Genomic DNA, 17,250 nt, shown 5'->3' with positions numbered 1-17,250 from the left:
GGCTCCCCCATGGGGGGGGGGGGGGGCAAGAGCTGTGTTCCGGGGGGGCACGTGTATAGATTCACCAGAAACACCCACTAAAATCCATTTCCCTTTTAACTTTATTCCCTAATTTAATCGACTATTTCACATACTATTTGTCTATATTGAGGTTTTTTACGATTACGAATTCTTGTTTATTCTATTCGACCTGCTCCAAGTTTACTGCATTCATTGGTTGTAATTAAAAATTTTAGGGATGACAAAGACGGAAATAAGTAGGAATGCAAATAATACGCTTTTACTAGCGCTTATCAATCTAGTCACATCAACCATTATAAGGTCAGTAAATTCATTCTAAAAGTATCTATTTACATTTGTTGGTTTTACTTGGGTGTTTATTTTATCAACAGAACACCGTTTCTTGGAGCTCAAACGATCATGTATTGTGCCCTAGATGAAGATATCACAAACTTGAGTGGTGAATTTTTCGAGAATTTAGCTCCATTGGCGTTGCCTAGTTACGCTTCAGATGTTGAAGCTGGCAAAAAGTTGTGGACGAAGAGTTTAAAACTTACAAATATTTCAGTATAAAAGCAAAGCATCAAACATTTAAGATCATTCTTTTTTGTATAATTTTCGTCTGTTATTCAAAAAAATTCTATAATCGTTCCGTACATATGGTTTATTGTTTGCACTTACGATCTGCCTTTGTTTAAAACAAAAGTGGATAAATATACTCTTTGTGTGGTGCAAAATAAAGAAGCTTTTTTGCTAGCTCATAACTTGCTGGCCGTCTGTGCTTATGCAAAAGCAGGAAAATACTATTATATGGCGCTATTAGCCATGACCTTTCTTTAAGAATGTAAGAATGTAAAAAAATTTCACCAAGTGCAATAAACTCCGCACAAGCTTTGTTTAAAATAGTCATTTTTTATCTAAAGATTTTTTTTTGTTAAGTTCTAAATTCTTTCGTTTCGAAAACCGGTCAATGAAGTGTTGCTTGAGCGTTGGCATTAGTAATTAAGTTTCTCGAAGTATTAGTCCAATCTCGATCACGCCTGTCACAAATTTAACCAGTTTCAATTTTACTGGGACAATGTTACGTGTATGTGAAGGTTTAAGAAGTTTGAAATTAAAACTCAGTTCCAAAAAACGACACGGCACGATTTAGCTTCATGCTTTCGTAACTGATGCATCGAGGGATTATTGCTGTCGTGCTAATTTGCCAACGCATGGTAACGGCTTGAGCGTCAATTAACGTTTTGCCTCAAAATAACGTTTGAGTCGTGACGACGACGCATGACAAAGGCTACAAATAATTGGCGCTCGAAAATTAGGCTTATAATAGTTTGTAGGGGGGTTGCCTGACATGGCAGTGTCGAAAGTCTAGACTGTGTGGCCACACGGATCATGTTAGTGTGCAGACGGACCGTGTATAGTCGTAAATGGTGTAAAAATGAGTATAGTTGTTGCTTGTTTTGGAAATTGGCTTTACGAACATGTTTTTTTTTTGCGGCGGAACCCTTGTGTGGTAACGTTGGCCAAATAGAAATTGGAGTGTTCATAAATTTGTAAAGGTTTTGAGTTGGACAGGACACAAGTTCATAGCCTGCCTAGATGAAAGTTGACGATTAATCTATGATGATATTTTACGCAAAAAATGCGAATTTTACATGTGTATTGTATCTCAGTGTATCTTATTTGAAGATTGATAACAAACAAAAGTAAGACCAGCTGTTAAACAGGGTTTAGTAACTTCAATTGGAATCCAATAGCATACAACCGTCTGTTACAGAGCTGTTCCAACAATTATTAAACATTGTGCCTCTCTTACCAGTTTCAGAGCTGTTTTGCAATTCAGCCATGCATCAGTTTGTAGCTGGTCTTTTATTTTTATCATTACATAGCGGAAAAGCTTTTAACGTAGCCCCAAGTCAAAACACCCATGTTACCCCGCCTTCACCCTACCAACAGGGTGCAGTGCCCGGATATTTTGGATACAAGTTAATTCTTGACAAGACAAAGTAAGTAATTTACAGATATTTGATAAATTAGGAGTAGGCCAATTACAAACGTTTATACATATAAAACTCTATTTGGTAAAGTGAAAAATTGATTAAGAGTCGAGTTGTCAGTCAGATGAATAATAATCAGTTTCATAAATTAAGAATATCTCACAATATGGATATATGTTACTTTTAAACGCAGCTGTTTACCAAAATACGGCTGCATTCGTGGTTGATTAAACGTAGTTGTAAGTGCAATCGCCTTTCAAATCCTAGCTCCTTTTAGATCTTCAATATAATAAAAGTTTAAATTTCTAACCTACTTCCACCCTCTAGCAGTTCGTTTACAAACTAGTGGTTTACTATTGTCAGTTTCAATGGTTTTACTACAGCTGTTTATCAAAGAGGAAATAAATGCACATATCTCTACTTCCGTGTCGTTATAATTTTTCCTGGAAGCGTGCCAACTGGTAGATCGGGTCCGCAATGTCACAATTATCTAACATCCACGCGGAATGTAAATTATGTTTAGGCTAAATGTCAAGAAATTAGACCCCGGCATTGCTTGTATATGTTTTATTCCAAAAAAATTGTCATGTTCGCCAAGTATATTTTAAATGCTAATTTGATGAGTATCATTACATTTCAACCAGTTGACAACCAAAGAGGTTACCAAACGAGTATTGTGGTCAACAATTATAAGAAATGTTTGTTGAAAACTATGTGATAATAAGAAATATTTGAAATTTCCTCCAAAGAATAAAATACATTGTAAACCAGCTGACTGATGTAACTGATGTGAGTGACCAAAACCATAAAACGGGAAAAAATTAAAAACTTTCATTATTTGCATCGAAGTATAAAGCCTAATGCACGCACAAAACATATGGCCTTGCCCTTATACGAACAAAATCCATATGAATCGCTCACAGCTTAAACATATGACGAAATACAAATACACGAACAAAGCTAAACATCCTGTTGCACACATCAATTATGTTCATACGTCAGACATGTCATCTCATTTGTATTGTTACGTCACTATGACAATTTTGGAGAAAAAAAACTTCGCGAATTTAAACGTCAATGAAATAGCCTATAGCTGTTGCAATCTTGTCTTTTCTAATTTTGGTTTGTTAATGTTTGTTTTTTCTGCATTTTCGTTTAAACTAAAATATGCTTTTGGCTTGTTATATTTAATTGTACACTTGTTTAAAGAAGAATAAATAGTTGAAAACAATGGTTCCAAACCGGGAAGGAATTATAAAACTTGAGAGGGGGGAGGGGATTTACTTTGACGTTTAGGCTACACTTGGTTTGTAAATAGACACTTAAGCTCTGGAAATATGACCTGTGAAGATATAAGACCCAATTTTAAATGATCTTTGTATGGTTTAGCACTACTATGTAGTATATTAGGGAGGAATGCAAGTATTTTGAATTGTTAACGGGGGAATTCTTCGAAAAAGGTTTGGAACCACTGGTTTAGATGATTTGTTTCGCTTAGAATTAGATTCAAACACCAAGAGAGGCTAAATTAAAAATCCAAGCCGCTACAAGTTAATGTTACTGACGTTTTCTGTTTGTAATGTTATTGACGTTTTCTGTTGCTAAGGAAGTCACGATAATATTGCGTCAAACGTCCACACAGTGTAATAGCGCAAGCTGTCTTACTAATTCCACGGCATTTGAAACACGTGCTGAACGCTTGGCCTACTTCTTTATAGTCCAACGGATTTAGTTTCATGATGTAATCATTGTTTAAAATAGAGTACACCCACTTCTTTAAAATTAACTATAAAATCAATTTGATTAAAAATGTAACAGCTATAGTGGGCTTGTATGTCAAGAATATATTTTTTGTAGTGCAGACGTTTCTGCCATGGCTGTTTTATCAGTCAATTTTAATGATAATTTTATTCTTGACGGATCATTTTCTGTGGCATTGTTTTGCATTTGCGTTTGGTAACCAGAGCAATGCCGCTTAAGTTTCTTACTCAGGAAATCACAAAATATTACGGCAAGTTTCGAACGTACTACCTTCCGATCACAATCACATTGGCATCCAAATAGTTTTCAAAAAGATACAGATGTTAGAACAGTTACATCATGTTTAAGCTTTGATCGTTTCGCATTGATCACCGTGTTTGGGAGCTTTGCAGCACAGAAAATACCCTAATTACGATGGCATTTCATGATTTTCCAATTATCCAATTGCATGCTTGGACAGCACCATTAAAAGCATAAGCCAACCGAGCTTGCCAAGTTTAAACTGGTCTTGCATTGGCATGTTTGCCACAGGCTATAATGCGCATTTTAGGCAAACGGATTTGCGAACAGCCCTGCATTAAAAGTTCAAATATATAGCCTATCCTTAGAGTAAACTACCTTGCTCGTATGCGAGGTAACGTGTTTTGTCACATAATTTAAGTAGAGACTTTTCTGCTTATACAACGCCTAAATTGTTAAACAGGCAAGCAAAAAAAGAAATTGTAATTGATCGAGACTCTTTTTGTGCATTAATCATTTTTTAAATGAACAGTTTGCCAAGACAAACACTCTTTTACCGCTATAGGCATGCTGATTAAACATGTTAATCGCTTGACTTCCAAGCAAATGACTATTTTTGAACGCATTTGAATGCACAAACACCATATAAAGCCCAATTCATGCATATTCGGCTCACGTTTTTTTAACGTGGGCAATGTAAAAATTAATTAATTTAAAAAAAAAAAATTAAAACATGAAGTTATATTCGAAGCATTGATGTCAATTCAAACACAATTTTACCTAATGTTTTTTAGGTTGATCATCGGTGCTCCTAAGGTGATTGATGCGGCCAATTTACAACAACAAGGCCTAGCAAACAGCAGCACACCAGGTATTTGAATTTAAATTGCGCCAAAAATGACACAGTTTGATTGGTCCAAATCTGACCAATTCGCAAATAAAAGTTTGACACCAGTACCACGTATTAGTAACTGCCAAACCCTCATACTGATAAAATACCCATTTGCATGTTAATCAGCTTAGGTGGGTAAATAAATTAAGACTTAACCGTGAGATTCTTGGTAATCGTGACTCCTGCGCAAAGTCTGACATGACGTTATGTAGTATATACGTCACAAGTACGCAATCGCGCCATAGTGTCTAAAGAAACAAGTTGACATTAAATTTGCCAGTGCATCACTGCACGCCAATCCTTAAACAGCCGTAAGGCAGACAACAGCAAGGCTGAAACACCACATCAGTGCGATGTGACTGTGCTATACCCACATGTAATACAAAAACGTTTACAATACTAAAAGTATGTGTTTGAAAGTATATGTTACTTTAATGCAATGTATATTAAGCCCTATTATTCAAAACGACCGACGCCTTTTTTAAAAATTCCCTCATTATTAAATAATTGACTGATCAGACCTTTTGTGAATTAGGAATCACATTAGATTGGCTAACAACGACTTCCACACACAACACACTTTTGTGCTCTTAAGATGTTGCATTTATGTTTTCTCTTGTAGCGAAAGGTGGCATTTTCAGTTGTGGCAAACCGGTTTTTGGTCAAGCAACCTCTGGAAGTACTTGCTCTTCCATAAGCGATCCGAATTCTACGCCTGGAGATTCTTTTGGTTTATCTGTTGCTCAAGGTCCAACTGGAGCACTGACGGTTTGTAATCTCAAACACTGTGGTTACTTTCATACTTTATTTTTTCTCAAATTATTTTCTAAACATATATTTGATCTTGTGTCGTGCCTGGAGTATGTATATATTTCATGTATTGGCTAATTCACTTACTTGGAAAAGATTTTCCATTCTCAATTATTTATTCGCATGAACAGCGATCGTTCTAAATATAGGCCTAGTTACATTCCAACAAATAGGCTAAAACTGAACTTTTCTTTACGATCGAGTAACTGCTGATGCAATGTGCTTTAATCCGTTGACGGATACAACAGCCTAATTTGTTGGCGTAAGAAAAATATTGCGCGATAAATGTTGCACTACCATGCCGTTGGTGTCTAAAATTAGTTTTTCTCGAAGTATACGTCATGCATATGCTGTTTCTGTGAAAATAAGAGCAATTTTAATCCCTAAACGCATATTTTTGTCCGACAAAATGGCTTTGTGACTAGCTTACAATTTGGGCATGTAAACCATATTTTCTATTGATGGTATTTTATAGGCCTGCTCACCAGCAAAAGTTCAGGCCTGCTCGAAGGTCAACTACCTACCAGGTTATTGCTACAACCGGGCAAATGGACGTTGGGTTACAGACCAAAAAACTGCTAACACAAGTAAGAACCAAATTGCTATAGGGTCAAATTAATTTATCGTTTGCTGGTTTGCTGTTACTTCGAGGGGCCTCAAATTCCCAGAATATTTTTTGTTTAAGCAGCCAGACACCATGCCACAAATTACATTCATTTTAAGAGACATGTTAATTTTAAAAACTAAAGCATCCAATACATTAAACTTGTAACAAATTACTTCAGCACTTGGGTGCACGTTTTGCTATTTAAAATACGGTAATGGTTTTGGCAGGCGGTGTTTCAAAAGGTCAGCTGAGCAATTACCATCTTAAATTCTGACACCAAAATGAATTTTTCTCAGCTTATAAATAATGACAGCTTGAACTCAATCAAAAAATGTCTTACAGGGTGCTCTGTTCTCAACATGGACATGTTTTTTCTTCTCGACGGCTCTCACTCATTAGGACAGGAGAATTTTAATGTCATCAAAGCTTGGACGAAAGACGTCGTCTCAAACTTTGACCTATTTACTGGCAATACCCAGATTGGAGTGATAGAGTATTCGAAATACTATCCTTCTCAGTAAGTTGAAGTACTTCTGTGTGTTTAAAATGCATATAACTAATAAAATGCATGTACGTTAATTCTCATATTTTGAGTAACATCTCCGCTGATTTAGAACCGTATGTTGTCAGCAAAGGAATATTACACAGTTCATTTGTTTGTTTGTTTATCTTTTATCCACTGAGGCGGTTAACATGTGAATATGTTATGCCGACAATAAGTCCCTTTTCGACTAAGGTTAACCTCAATTTAAAAACTTAAACTTAGTTCAACCTATTGGGTTAAAAATAGCCTATCAATTCAGTTTGCTTTGTAAAACACAAGCGGTAGAAACAAGTTTAGAACCCAGGCCACAACCTTGTAAACATAGCCTAAAACAGTTGCACTAACTAACCACTCGGCCACCTTGGCAGGGATTTTATGTTGCGTATAGCAGTAACAACTTTCAGCATGCCTTTGTGTCGCTAAATCTATCTATTTCAATCAGGGACGATTTGAGACAGAGTGCAATCAGAGCGTATGTCAAGTTGGGACAATGTCGTGATCACACTTGTTTCAATGTAAGTATGTCAGCATAGCAAATACACTGTTTGAGTTATGAACAAAAAACTAAGCGCCTTTGCAATCTACGGAAAATGATAATGGATTTTTAAAATTTACTTTTATTGTGCAGGACAGGGTGGACCGCATGCGTTGGTTTCAATCGTCAACTGATACTTCACACGCATTAAACATTACAGTGAAGAATTTTATGTTGTCAAGCCGCTTTAACGATCCTTCAGTGGCTAAAGTGCTCGTTCTATTAACAGATGGAGCGTAAGTGAAGTCCACAAGACTGGGAAATGACTATCATAATACTTAAGGCCAACTAAGTGGCGATGATAAGTCACCTAATTTAAAACAGGTTTAATTATTCGAATCACTGCCGCCGAAGTCAGGCCAGTAAACCCAGTCAGGCAGTCAGGCTTTTAGTCAAACCCGAAATAAAGGGGTACAAGGTTCATTGTTTAGTTATTGTTTTTTTCCACGTCATTTTTCAAAGTGTTTGTAAAACGACTTTGTAAAAACTAAAGTGAAAACACTAAATCAGTCGACGTATGTTTATTAAAAGAGAAACGCATTGTTATTGTAAAACTACAAAAAGTACAGGGATTAATTTCGTGTTTAGAAATAGCTTATGAACCGGAATGCGTATATGTCCCTAATGGGCTGTGTAAAGGCTACAACGCACGAATTATTTAGGACTCAAATAATTTTGGTGCTATAGTGTGTTTTATGTTAAGGGTTGTGGCTCAAACAAATTATGTAATGTTTAGATCAACGGACAGTAAGTACTTAAAAGACACAACAAATTACGTAAGATCACTGGGAATTACAACATTTGCTATTGGAGTGGGAGACGCTGATGTCAACGAACTAAAGGTAATTTTTTGACGCAGCACTGCTGACTAATTTGAACTAGAAGCAGTGGTTCTCAAACTTTTTTATTGTCGGGACCAAATTATAGTTTTTGAAGTGTGTAAGGAGCCGCAAAAAACAGACCTCGGAAAATCACCTTGAAAGCTAAAATAGCTATCTTTGGTGGTTTTCTGATGTCTGGTGCAAGCCGCAAGATAAGTAGTTGGGAGCCGCATGCGTCCCTGAGAGCCGTGTTTGAGAATCACTGGACTAGAGCATCATGGAAGAAGGCCGTGCTCCCGTTTAATGATAGGCTAATAAACTTTTGCATTCAGGAAAAAAGCACGATGGAAATAATCTGAAATGTTTTTCTTTTTCAGTCAATCGCGACTGGCACAAATACAAACGAAAGAGTTTTTTACGTTTCCAACTTTACTGATCTGGATAGTGTGGTAGGAACACTTCGAACACAAATCCGAAAGCTTTCACTTGAAGGTAAAAAACAAATAAAATAATAATTCGATTTAGGGTTTTGGGGCTCGCGAATACCTCTGAATGACGTCAACATATTACCGCAATACCTTGTTTTAGTATACGTAAAAAGGTTTTTTTTCGCAAGGTTCGGGTCCCAAACCTGAACAGTTTTGTACCAACAAGCCTTGGTCGATTATAACAGATTTTAAAAAGCTATGTATGTGGGATAGGTGATTTAGCAATCCTAATTGGAATACGTGCTTAAAAAATACATTGTGGTCCAAAATAAAAGTTTAAATATTTTTAATTGCTGCAGAAAATATACGAGCAAGAAGTCTACCTTATATTCTCGTCTGTAAAACCAACTGAGTAAACCAAGTAGACTGATATTTGAAACCATTTTTAAAGGGAGGTTGGAGGCTCCGTTAAGCTGTCAACAGGTGTTAAAATATTCGTATTTATTCAGGCGGAGTAACGACAGCTGGAAGCAGTTCCTTCGACACAGAGATGGGGGAATACGGTTCATCGCTGCATTACAGTCAAAAAGGGGTAACTCGTAGAATGTAGTTGAACATGTTGTGGTGATGTTTGGTTGTGTGGTGGTGGAATAGCTGGAGTGAGGTTGTTTGTGTACACCGGCGCGTTAGGTAGCCAAGGTTTAGGTGGAATTCAAGATGCTGCACAAAAGACCGGACCAAGGAGCTGAGATTTGGTAAGTACCACCAGATTTTTAGTTTTGGGTCGGGCTTGTTTTTTGGAAAAAATTCGCATGTATAAAAACATAAATCATAGTACGCCAGACCCATTAAGGCGTCTTCTAAGCATTCACATAAGGCAAGGCTGGATAAATCTAGCCTGTGATGGGTTTCGGAACCACGACAGGAATCTTTCCGGGACTGTAGCCCTTCCAACTTAGCTACAGAGTGAATCCGCCGGTAGTCGAATCACAATCACCGTTGTCTGCTGCGTAGTAGGGATCGACCATTGATCAGCTAAGGTGAATATACACAAGGGATCAGCCCTAAAACACTATTCAGAGCAGCGATTGTCGATTTCAATACGTGTGTATGTTCACCAGCTGCACATAAAAATATACCACCGGGTCTTAACAAGGCAGATTTAGGCTAAACGCATCTAGGCGTTGTGTCACTCGCATTGGGTAAGATGAAACGAATCAGCATTGTGCATAAAGTTCTATTGCCAAAATTGGTCCGAATTCATTAGTTTAGTGTCAGTACCTTATCCAAGTCATATTTTCAGGACTTAAAGAAGCGTTTCCCTGAACAGCACTGAAGAGGCGGCTGAGACAATCAAACTACTGGAAACATTTGTAATGAAAATTTATGCAATAAACATTGATTTACCAAACAGATTTCCAAACCAATAATTTGGAGTTTTATTAGTGTGAGATAAGTACTTAACATAGAAAATCTCATAAATTAGTTTAGTGTAACGGTAGGCTGATTAACATGAGTTGTTATGTAAATTTCTAAGCCAAAAAAACACAAGGAGACAGAGACTGTTGTAAGGTGTTTTTTTTATCTGTCCGTAAACGTTTGTACACGGTGACCAAACTGCAATAAACTTTGTTTGAAACCGAAGTAGTATGCTTAAAACAAATAGTTCACACTGTTTCCTTCGCAGAAGATAAGCAACAACAAAAACATGACAGAAAATAGATTGTGACACGAAATGGTAGCAATGGAACATTTGATATGACACAAAATGGTGTTAAACGCTGGCATGGAAATACTATTCCAAGTTGGGACAATAAATTGAACAAATTTAAATTGTGGGTGCCCTAACATGTAGTACTGTATTTCAATCTCATATACATTGATATTGATATCTCCACATCCATGCTCTGCTACTGCATTCATTTGCTTTACACTGACAATAGCAAATGTGTAAACAAATGACAAACAAAGTCAAAATTGCTTCAATCCGAATCTGAATCAGAATCCATAACTCTTCGTCTTTCAAACTGTGTAAACACTTTTGTTGTAAATCACAATCACAAGTTATAATCACACTTTTTATGAATGGAAGAAATAATTACCTTTACTGTGGTTTTGGGTTTTGTACCGCTTACTTGTTCAAGTAATCCAACGAGTTGTTGCTCAGACATCTGTTACACAGGAAAATCAGTAAATACAAGCAAATGAATATACATTGACATGAACATCAGTATATCATTTTTTAAGGTGAGTTAAACAGCTTTGTCGGCAAAACTAAAGACCTAAAAACTGTGACATGTGTAAAAAAAATATATACAGGTATTAAATCTAGATTTAGGTATAAGACTTATTACCAACCTTTTCTCCGATTTGCCCTCTTTGGGCCATTTGCACCAACATTGCTTCCACTTGTTTGGCCTTGTCTGGCTTAACTAATGCTATGCTGTTTACTGTAAAGTAGTTACAATATAACTACAAAATAAAATTCAAACACAGTGTGTATAAGTATGTAAATAAAAAAGTTTCAAACTAAAGTCTTCAGTGCATTAGCTGGAGAAAAATATATTTGTTTTCAATCTTAGTCTGTGCAAAAGTCACTCACATCTTGCTCTAGCATTTTGATCAAGAATTTGAGATAACATTCCATTCATCATATCTTGTTGCCTAAAAGGAAAGGCCAAAATAACAACATGCAGCAAAAGAGACAAGCTACTCACTTTTGCTGTGCCTCCTGTTGTTTCTTTTGTTGCTCAGGATTTCCCCCCTTAAACAAAATTGATAAACTGTAAATATGGCAACACAACAAGGCTGACAAATTAGAGCCAGAGAAAACAAGGATATATTCCAATAAAAGTTACGCATGCATGTCTTTCAACATTTGTTTCTATTTGCTGAACATTTCCGTACATTTACACTGTGATAAATCCTGCTAAATTGATTCTATATATACAACAAATATCCAAAATTTGTAAACATTTTGGGCCAGGTTAAATTCACTCAGTATTCTTTTTAAAACACGTGTAGTTTTATATAGAAGGATCGGAAGTATCATACCCCAACAACAACAAGCTGACAGAAAAGCATTATCAAACTTGTGTCATTTACAGTATGTGGATAATCACTATGAACAAACAGATAAATTCAAATGTTTACAGGGTTGTTAAAAAAAATTAAAGTAGCAAATGTTACTGTTTTAACTGGGCTGCATTTCTTATTACATGCATGGTCAATTTTGAATTCAGTTTATTAATCTTTTAATGTAGCGTTATCATTAGGCTTAATTGTGTGACCATGATTTAAAATTTTTGCATTTTGGTAGACAAAATTTATTCAAGGAAGTATAACTAGAATATGCATTTTCAAGAACAAGTTTGAAACACACACAGTTTTCAGTTTTCACAGAAAAGCGTTTCTAGGAGCAAACAAACGGTAACAAACTTACTCCATATTGCGACTGAAGCTCCTTCATTCGTTGTGCTCTAAAGGCGGCTAAACCATCATCAGCCATGTTTTATTAGGACTCGTGTACTAGGATAATAAAAAAGACTATTTTATTGATAATTTTGAAAGATCATTTACAACAGTACAACTAGCAAGACAGCTCCTGTGCAAAAAACATGATTTGTGTAAATGCTGAGATAAACTTCAAAGTCACAATACCTAGAAACTTGCAACAAAACATTTATATTCCATTAACAACAGAGAAAAACAACAGACCGAAGTACAATTTTTACAAACAAACGTGATTTTCTGTTGGTCAATAGAAATCGTATTAAACATTATATTTTCCAAATCACATTTTAAAACAATCATACTTTTGTTATTGTTTTTAGTTCAAAATTTCCCAAACAAGCTCTATTTAAATAATTTTTTTCTATTTTTTGAACAAACAAAAAAGGCTGCAATATTTAAAAAAATATTTACTTAAATTTGTGTTTTCGCCACAATAACAAAGGCATTTTAGATCCTTCACGTACTTAAACTTTGTGCAAGAAAAGGAATTTAACTGGCTTGAGTAACAAAAATATTGTAAATACACAAAAATGCCCTGCCAAAGTATTAAATTCCAAAATTGTTCGCTTTAACTTGTTGCTTGGCAACATGTTGTAGTTTTTCGTCAAGCCCCAACGAGCACGAATTCCATCTGGTTGTAGCTTTCAGAAACTGGTCTGGTCGCTTTGGATACCTTTTTGTAAAGATTAAGTCTAAAATTCTGTTAGTATTTTGTGGTACTATTAAAAAACAATGAGTCAACGTCAGGTTCTTCAAGGTAAGTTAACACGAGAGAAAAAAACAGCCACGTTTTTTGTTGAATTAAGCTAAGTTCTATCCCCGTCGAAAAAAAAAATTGATCTCAATACATTGCAACAGCGTTCGATATAATTAGCAGTATAAATGTTGTTAGTTAAATAAGTTATTTCATTTGCAAAAGAGAATTTATAGTATTAAAATTGGCATTGTATTGTATTCTTTTCAGGTATAAATAAATAGTTTACTAATCTTTTTATTGCACTTGTTTTTACTTTTTAGTGTTCGAGCAATACCAGAAAGCTCGCACACAATTTGTGCAGACAATTGCAGAACTGTCAACCCGCCCCCAGAACATTGAAACTCTACAAAATGCAGGTATTTGATCTTATTTACAAATATTAAAAAAAAAATCCAACATTTCTAAACCAATACTTTTCAGGGGTTATGTCACTTTTGAGGCCACTGCTTCTAGATGTTGTGCCTACAGTCCAACAGACGGCAGCACTAGCTTTAGGTCGCTTAGCAAACTACAATGATGATCTTGCTGAAGCGGTTGTGAAGGGTGACATCCTACCGCAACTTGTTTACTCTCTGGCTGAACAAAATGTATGTAGAACCTTTTTTCAATGCGTTTGAAAACACTGTTGTTCAAGTCACTTCATGGTCAATGCATTAAATTGAAGTCACTTGTGCTGTGTGAGATGTCTTTAAAAACCTCTAAAAAAGTATTTATTTTACATCCTAATATTTTTTACATTTCTTTTTTCAGAGGTTTTATAAGAAGGCTGCCGCTTTTGTGCTCCGTGCAGTTGCAAAGCATTCCCCACAACTTGCCCAATCAGTTGTGGACTGTGGTGCCTTGGATGCTCTGGTGATTTGTCTTGAGGAATTTGATCCTGGTGTCAAAGAATCTGCTGCATGGGCTCTTGGATACATTGCGAGACATAATGCTGGTAAGATTGTCATTATATTCATTTTATTTTTCAGCACAATCTTAGATTTTGTATTCATTAAAAGTGGTTATAATGCCACCTGGTACTTTTTGCATTGTCGACATTTATGCCAGTCAGCAGACCCTGAAAAGTTTGGTCATTTGGTGAAGAAATTGCACTGAAGTTAAAATTCCATTTAAATCCCATAAAATCATGTGTTGTATTTTGTGTCATTGCGAGTGACCATAGACTTGTGTTGTATTTTGTGTCATTACAAGTGACCATAGGAGAGCATAAAAGAAGGAGTTACAACAGTCACGAATAACAACAGACCGAAAACTTTAACAAGTCTGAAGTCATCTACCATTTTTCATTTGAACAAGATAATAATGATGCCTATCACTTATCACAGAAATGTGTATCGTTTGCCAAAGTTTTTTTGTAAACATATTATTGCTTTATTATTTAGAACTCTCACAAGCAGTGGTTGATGCCGGTGCTGTTCCCCTTCTTGTACTCTGCATACAAGAACCAGAACTGTCATTGAAGAGAATATCTGCATCTGCTTTAAGCGATGTTTGCAAGCATAGTCCAGAACTGGCTCAAACTGTTGTTGATGCTGGTGCCATTGCCCATTTGGCCCAAATGATTCTCAATCCAGATGCAAAATTAAAGGTTATGCTTCCCAGTCATATAATGTGAATAGGGATCTTATGAAAAACAGTTTGTGACAAAATGGCCCAAAATAAAGCAAGTTTGATGGATAAACTCTACACCAACTATCATGATGATCCAAATTTAGTTTGTCCTTAATAATTCTTGGCTAAATTTTTCTTTTTGCCCAGAACAAGTGCAGGATTGTGGAACTTGAAAACCTAAACATTGTTTTTACACAGAGGCAAGTCTTTTCGGCATTGAGTCAAATCTCAAAACACTCAGTGGACTTGGCTGAAATGGTTGTAGAGGCTGAAATCTTTCCAGCTGTTCTTACATGCCTGCGAGACCCTGATGAATATGTTCGTAAAAATGTTGCTACCCTGGTCAGAGAAATTGCAAAGCACACCCCTGAGGTAACCAAAACACAACAACTTACCTAAAGTCAACATGAATTATCCAATCTCAGACATATTGTGTAATAGTAAAAACTGTTAACTTGGCCTTGATATATTTGTTGCAGCTGGCTCAGTTGATTGTAAATGCTGGTGGTGTTGCTGCAATAGTGGACTATGTTGGTGAATCCAAGGGCAACGTCAGACTTCCTGGTGTTATGACTTTGGGTTACATTGCAGCCCACTCTGAGAATCTGGCAATGGCTGTGATTGTCTCTAAAGTAAGTTTGTACTTAAAGCTTGTACAACTTCCACTAGAAAATGTATTGCTACAAGGGCTTGGGCATGATCTTGCCCCTGCATTTGTAACAGACATGTGCTGCTCACAATTTGTGCCTTTTCATAAATAATGTAAGCCTTGTTAAATGATTGTGCCATTGCTTAGGACTGAATATAAAGTTTTTCGTAAATTTTGTAACTTTGAAGATAAAGTGTCCTCTGAGGATAAGAAGTATATAGTTACACAAAATAACAAATATTTTGACCAAATCAAACTGTTTCTATGAAGTCCTGTGTTCTGTGCAGGGAGTCAACCAATTGGCAATCACCCTTACAGAAGAGTCAGAGGATCACATCAAAGCTGCAGTGGCCTGGTCTCTTGGCCAGATTGGCCGACACACACCTGAACATGCGAAGGCAGTTGCTGTGGCTAATGTTTTGCCAAGACTCCTTCAACTTTACTTGGCGGCAAGCAGTTCAGAAGATCTCCAAATCAAGGTAAACACATTTGATAGTCAATAGCAAGTCAGCACTCTAAACATGTAGCACACTAAAAGGTTCACCTCGAGCCAATTTCAAAATCTATGTTTCAAGAAATTCCCAACAAAACTAAACAACTTAGTGTAAGCTTTTCTGCTTCTGTATTATAACTCTTTTTGCAGTCCAAGAAGGCACTGAAAAACATCTTGCAAAAGTGTGTTCACCTCCCAGCATTGGAACCTCTTCTACATGATGCTCCAGCCAATGTTCTCAAACACGTGGTCGGCCAATACAGCAAGGTAATAGTCAAAACATAAGATCTAATACTGACCTACCGGAATAGATTTTTTCAAACTAAGAGCTTATCTTTTTTAGGTTCTTCCTCATGACAGCAAGGCCCGTCGCATTTTTGTCACAAGTGGTGGCTTGAAAAAAGTTCAGGAAATCAAGGCAGACCCTGGTTCAGCCCTGCACGAGTACATAACCGCCATTAACAATTGCTTCCCAGAGGAAATCGTCCGCTACTACAGTCCAGGGTATTCAGAGGCCCTGCTTGAAAGAGTAGAAAACTTCCTACCAACTGCTTGAACTGTTGTAACTGTTTAGATACCAACCCATTTTGTGTCCTTTTCATACACCTCTTTGTTTGCTATGTAAAGAAATACACTGTTCATTTTGCATGGGGCATCTATATGCCCTTGGAATGCAAAAATGGTGATTTTTAGCAGTGTTTTATTGAGTTTTAGTTATGTATTTAAATTGTTTGGAATCCTATTTGTAACATTGAATGGTTTAACACAACTTTACTGTATTTTGTACTCCGCGTTTTGGCGAGGTTTTTAGTGAACTGATGTACATAGCAAATATATATTTTAACCTCTGGAGTTTGGTTGACGTTTTTGCTGAGGAAAAGGTAGAAAGCAGCTAGAACAATGACCAATAACCATAATGTATTTTAAACATCGGTTAAAAGGTAAATAAACGCTACTAAGAACGTTGAGAGTTAACAAAAATGTCTGAACTATATGACCTTCCGTCAGGATTTTGGTAATAAATAACTTAACGCAAAAAGCGATTAATTTTCGCATGATAATTTTAATTAAAATTAACCTCGTACTGTAAATTAACTCCCAGATAAAAAAGCAAATCATTTATGAATCGACATTCACATTCTTGGTCCTGGATGCCGAAACTACTGCAAGGATCTAAGTCAGAATCTCGCAGCTGGCAGTTGTGGAATCTTGTTTACCTCGTTGTCAGCAAGTCGGAAATAGCTGCCAAGCGCTCAAGGACAATTTCCCACCGAATTGGACACTTCGTTGCAAATTAAGTCACTCAACACTTCAGATAACTATTTAGTTTTGTTCTAAAATGACCAAACAAACTGGTCAGTCGTCAGTCTTGACCATTTTACTGAGCCACCCAAGTAGGTTTTGGAACGAACGTGCCAAATTGAAAATTAATGGGATTATAACAAAACTGTGAGGGGTAGCAGGACAAGGTCGTTTTTTCTGAACTGGTTAAATAAATGAAACGCAACATTTAAATAAAGAACACTCTAGGTCTAGCTGACGAAAGGTCGCAATCCCACAACAGGGCAAACTCGGCCTATATACTTGGGTCC

General features: G+C 36.4%; 3 protein-coding genes across 4 annotated transcripts; 2 read left to right on the top strand and 1 right to left on the bottom strand.

The window, feature by feature from the left end:
• Nucleotides 1–1,823: 1,823 nt before the first annotated feature.
• Nucleotides 1,824–10,046, top strand: LOC145204577 (integrin alpha-1-like). Of its 2 annotated transcripts, XM_080077170.1 has the most exons (10): nucleotides 1,824–2,006; nucleotides 4,793–4,869; nucleotides 5,513–5,658; nucleotides 6,176–6,287; nucleotides 6,650–6,824; nucleotides 7,294–7,366; nucleotides 7,480–7,622; nucleotides 8,123–8,228; nucleotides 8,585–8,699; nucleotides 9,145–10,046. In XM_080077170.1, exons 1-10 carry the CDS (start codon nucleotides 1,846–1,848, stop codon nucleotides 9,243–9,245), a joined length of 1,209 nt encoding a protein of 402 aa, XP_079933296.1. In that variant the 5' UTR covers nucleotides 1,824–1,845; the 3' UTR covers nucleotides 9,246–10,046. The 2 variants fall into 2 exon arrangements, with proteins under 2 accessions (XP_079933296.1, XP_079933297.1); XM_080077171.1 differs by lacking the exons at nucleotides 1,824–2,006; nucleotides 4,793–4,869 and adding an exon at nucleotides 4,935–5,021.
• Nucleotides 10,047–10,197: 151 nt separating this feature from the next.
• LOC145204579 (programmed cell death protein 5-like) lies at nucleotides 10,198–12,331 on the bottom strand. Its single transcript, XM_080077172.1, has 6 exons — nucleotides 12,078–12,331; nucleotides 11,353–11,399; nucleotides 11,238–11,299; nucleotides 10,994–11,085; nucleotides 10,738–10,806; nucleotides 10,198–10,662 (listed from the first exon to the last, which is right to left on the bottom strand). The coding sequence occupies exons 1-6, from the start codon at nucleotides 12,141–12,143 to the stop codon at nucleotides 10,618–10,620; spliced, it is 381 nt and encodes a 126-aa protein (XP_079933298.1). The 5' UTR covers nucleotides 12,144–12,331; the 3' UTR covers nucleotides 10,198–10,617.
• Nucleotides 12,332–12,688: 357 nt separating this feature from the next.
• On the top strand, nucleotides 12,689–16,510 carry LOC145204576 (sperm-associated antigen 6). The gene is made up of 10 exons (XM_080077169.1): nucleotides 12,689–12,905; nucleotides 13,166–13,261; nucleotides 13,326–13,492; nucleotides 13,656–13,839; nucleotides 14,288–14,493; nucleotides 14,715–14,888; nucleotides 14,996–15,148; nucleotides 15,453–15,644; nucleotides 15,809–15,925; nucleotides 16,002–16,510. The coding sequence occupies exons 1-10, from the start codon at nucleotides 12,881–12,883 to the stop codon at nucleotides 16,212–16,214; spliced, it is 1,527 nt and encodes a 508-aa protein (XP_079933295.1). The 5' UTR covers nucleotides 12,689–12,880; the 3' UTR covers nucleotides 16,215–16,510.
• The last annotated feature ends 740 nt before the right edge of the window (nucleotides 16,511–17,250 follow it).

The sequence above is a fragment of the Phallusia mammillata genome, chromosome 8, assembly GCF_965637545.1.
Source record: "Phallusia mammillata chromosome 8, kaPhaMamm4.hap1.1, whole genome shotgun sequence".
Lineage (NCBI taxonomy): Eukaryota > Metazoa > Chordata > Ascidiacea > Phlebobranchia > Ascidiidae > Phallusia > Phallusia mammillata.
The sequence above is the reverse complement of the archived record's forward strand: the minus strand, read 5'-3'. Positions and strand labels throughout refer to the sequence as shown.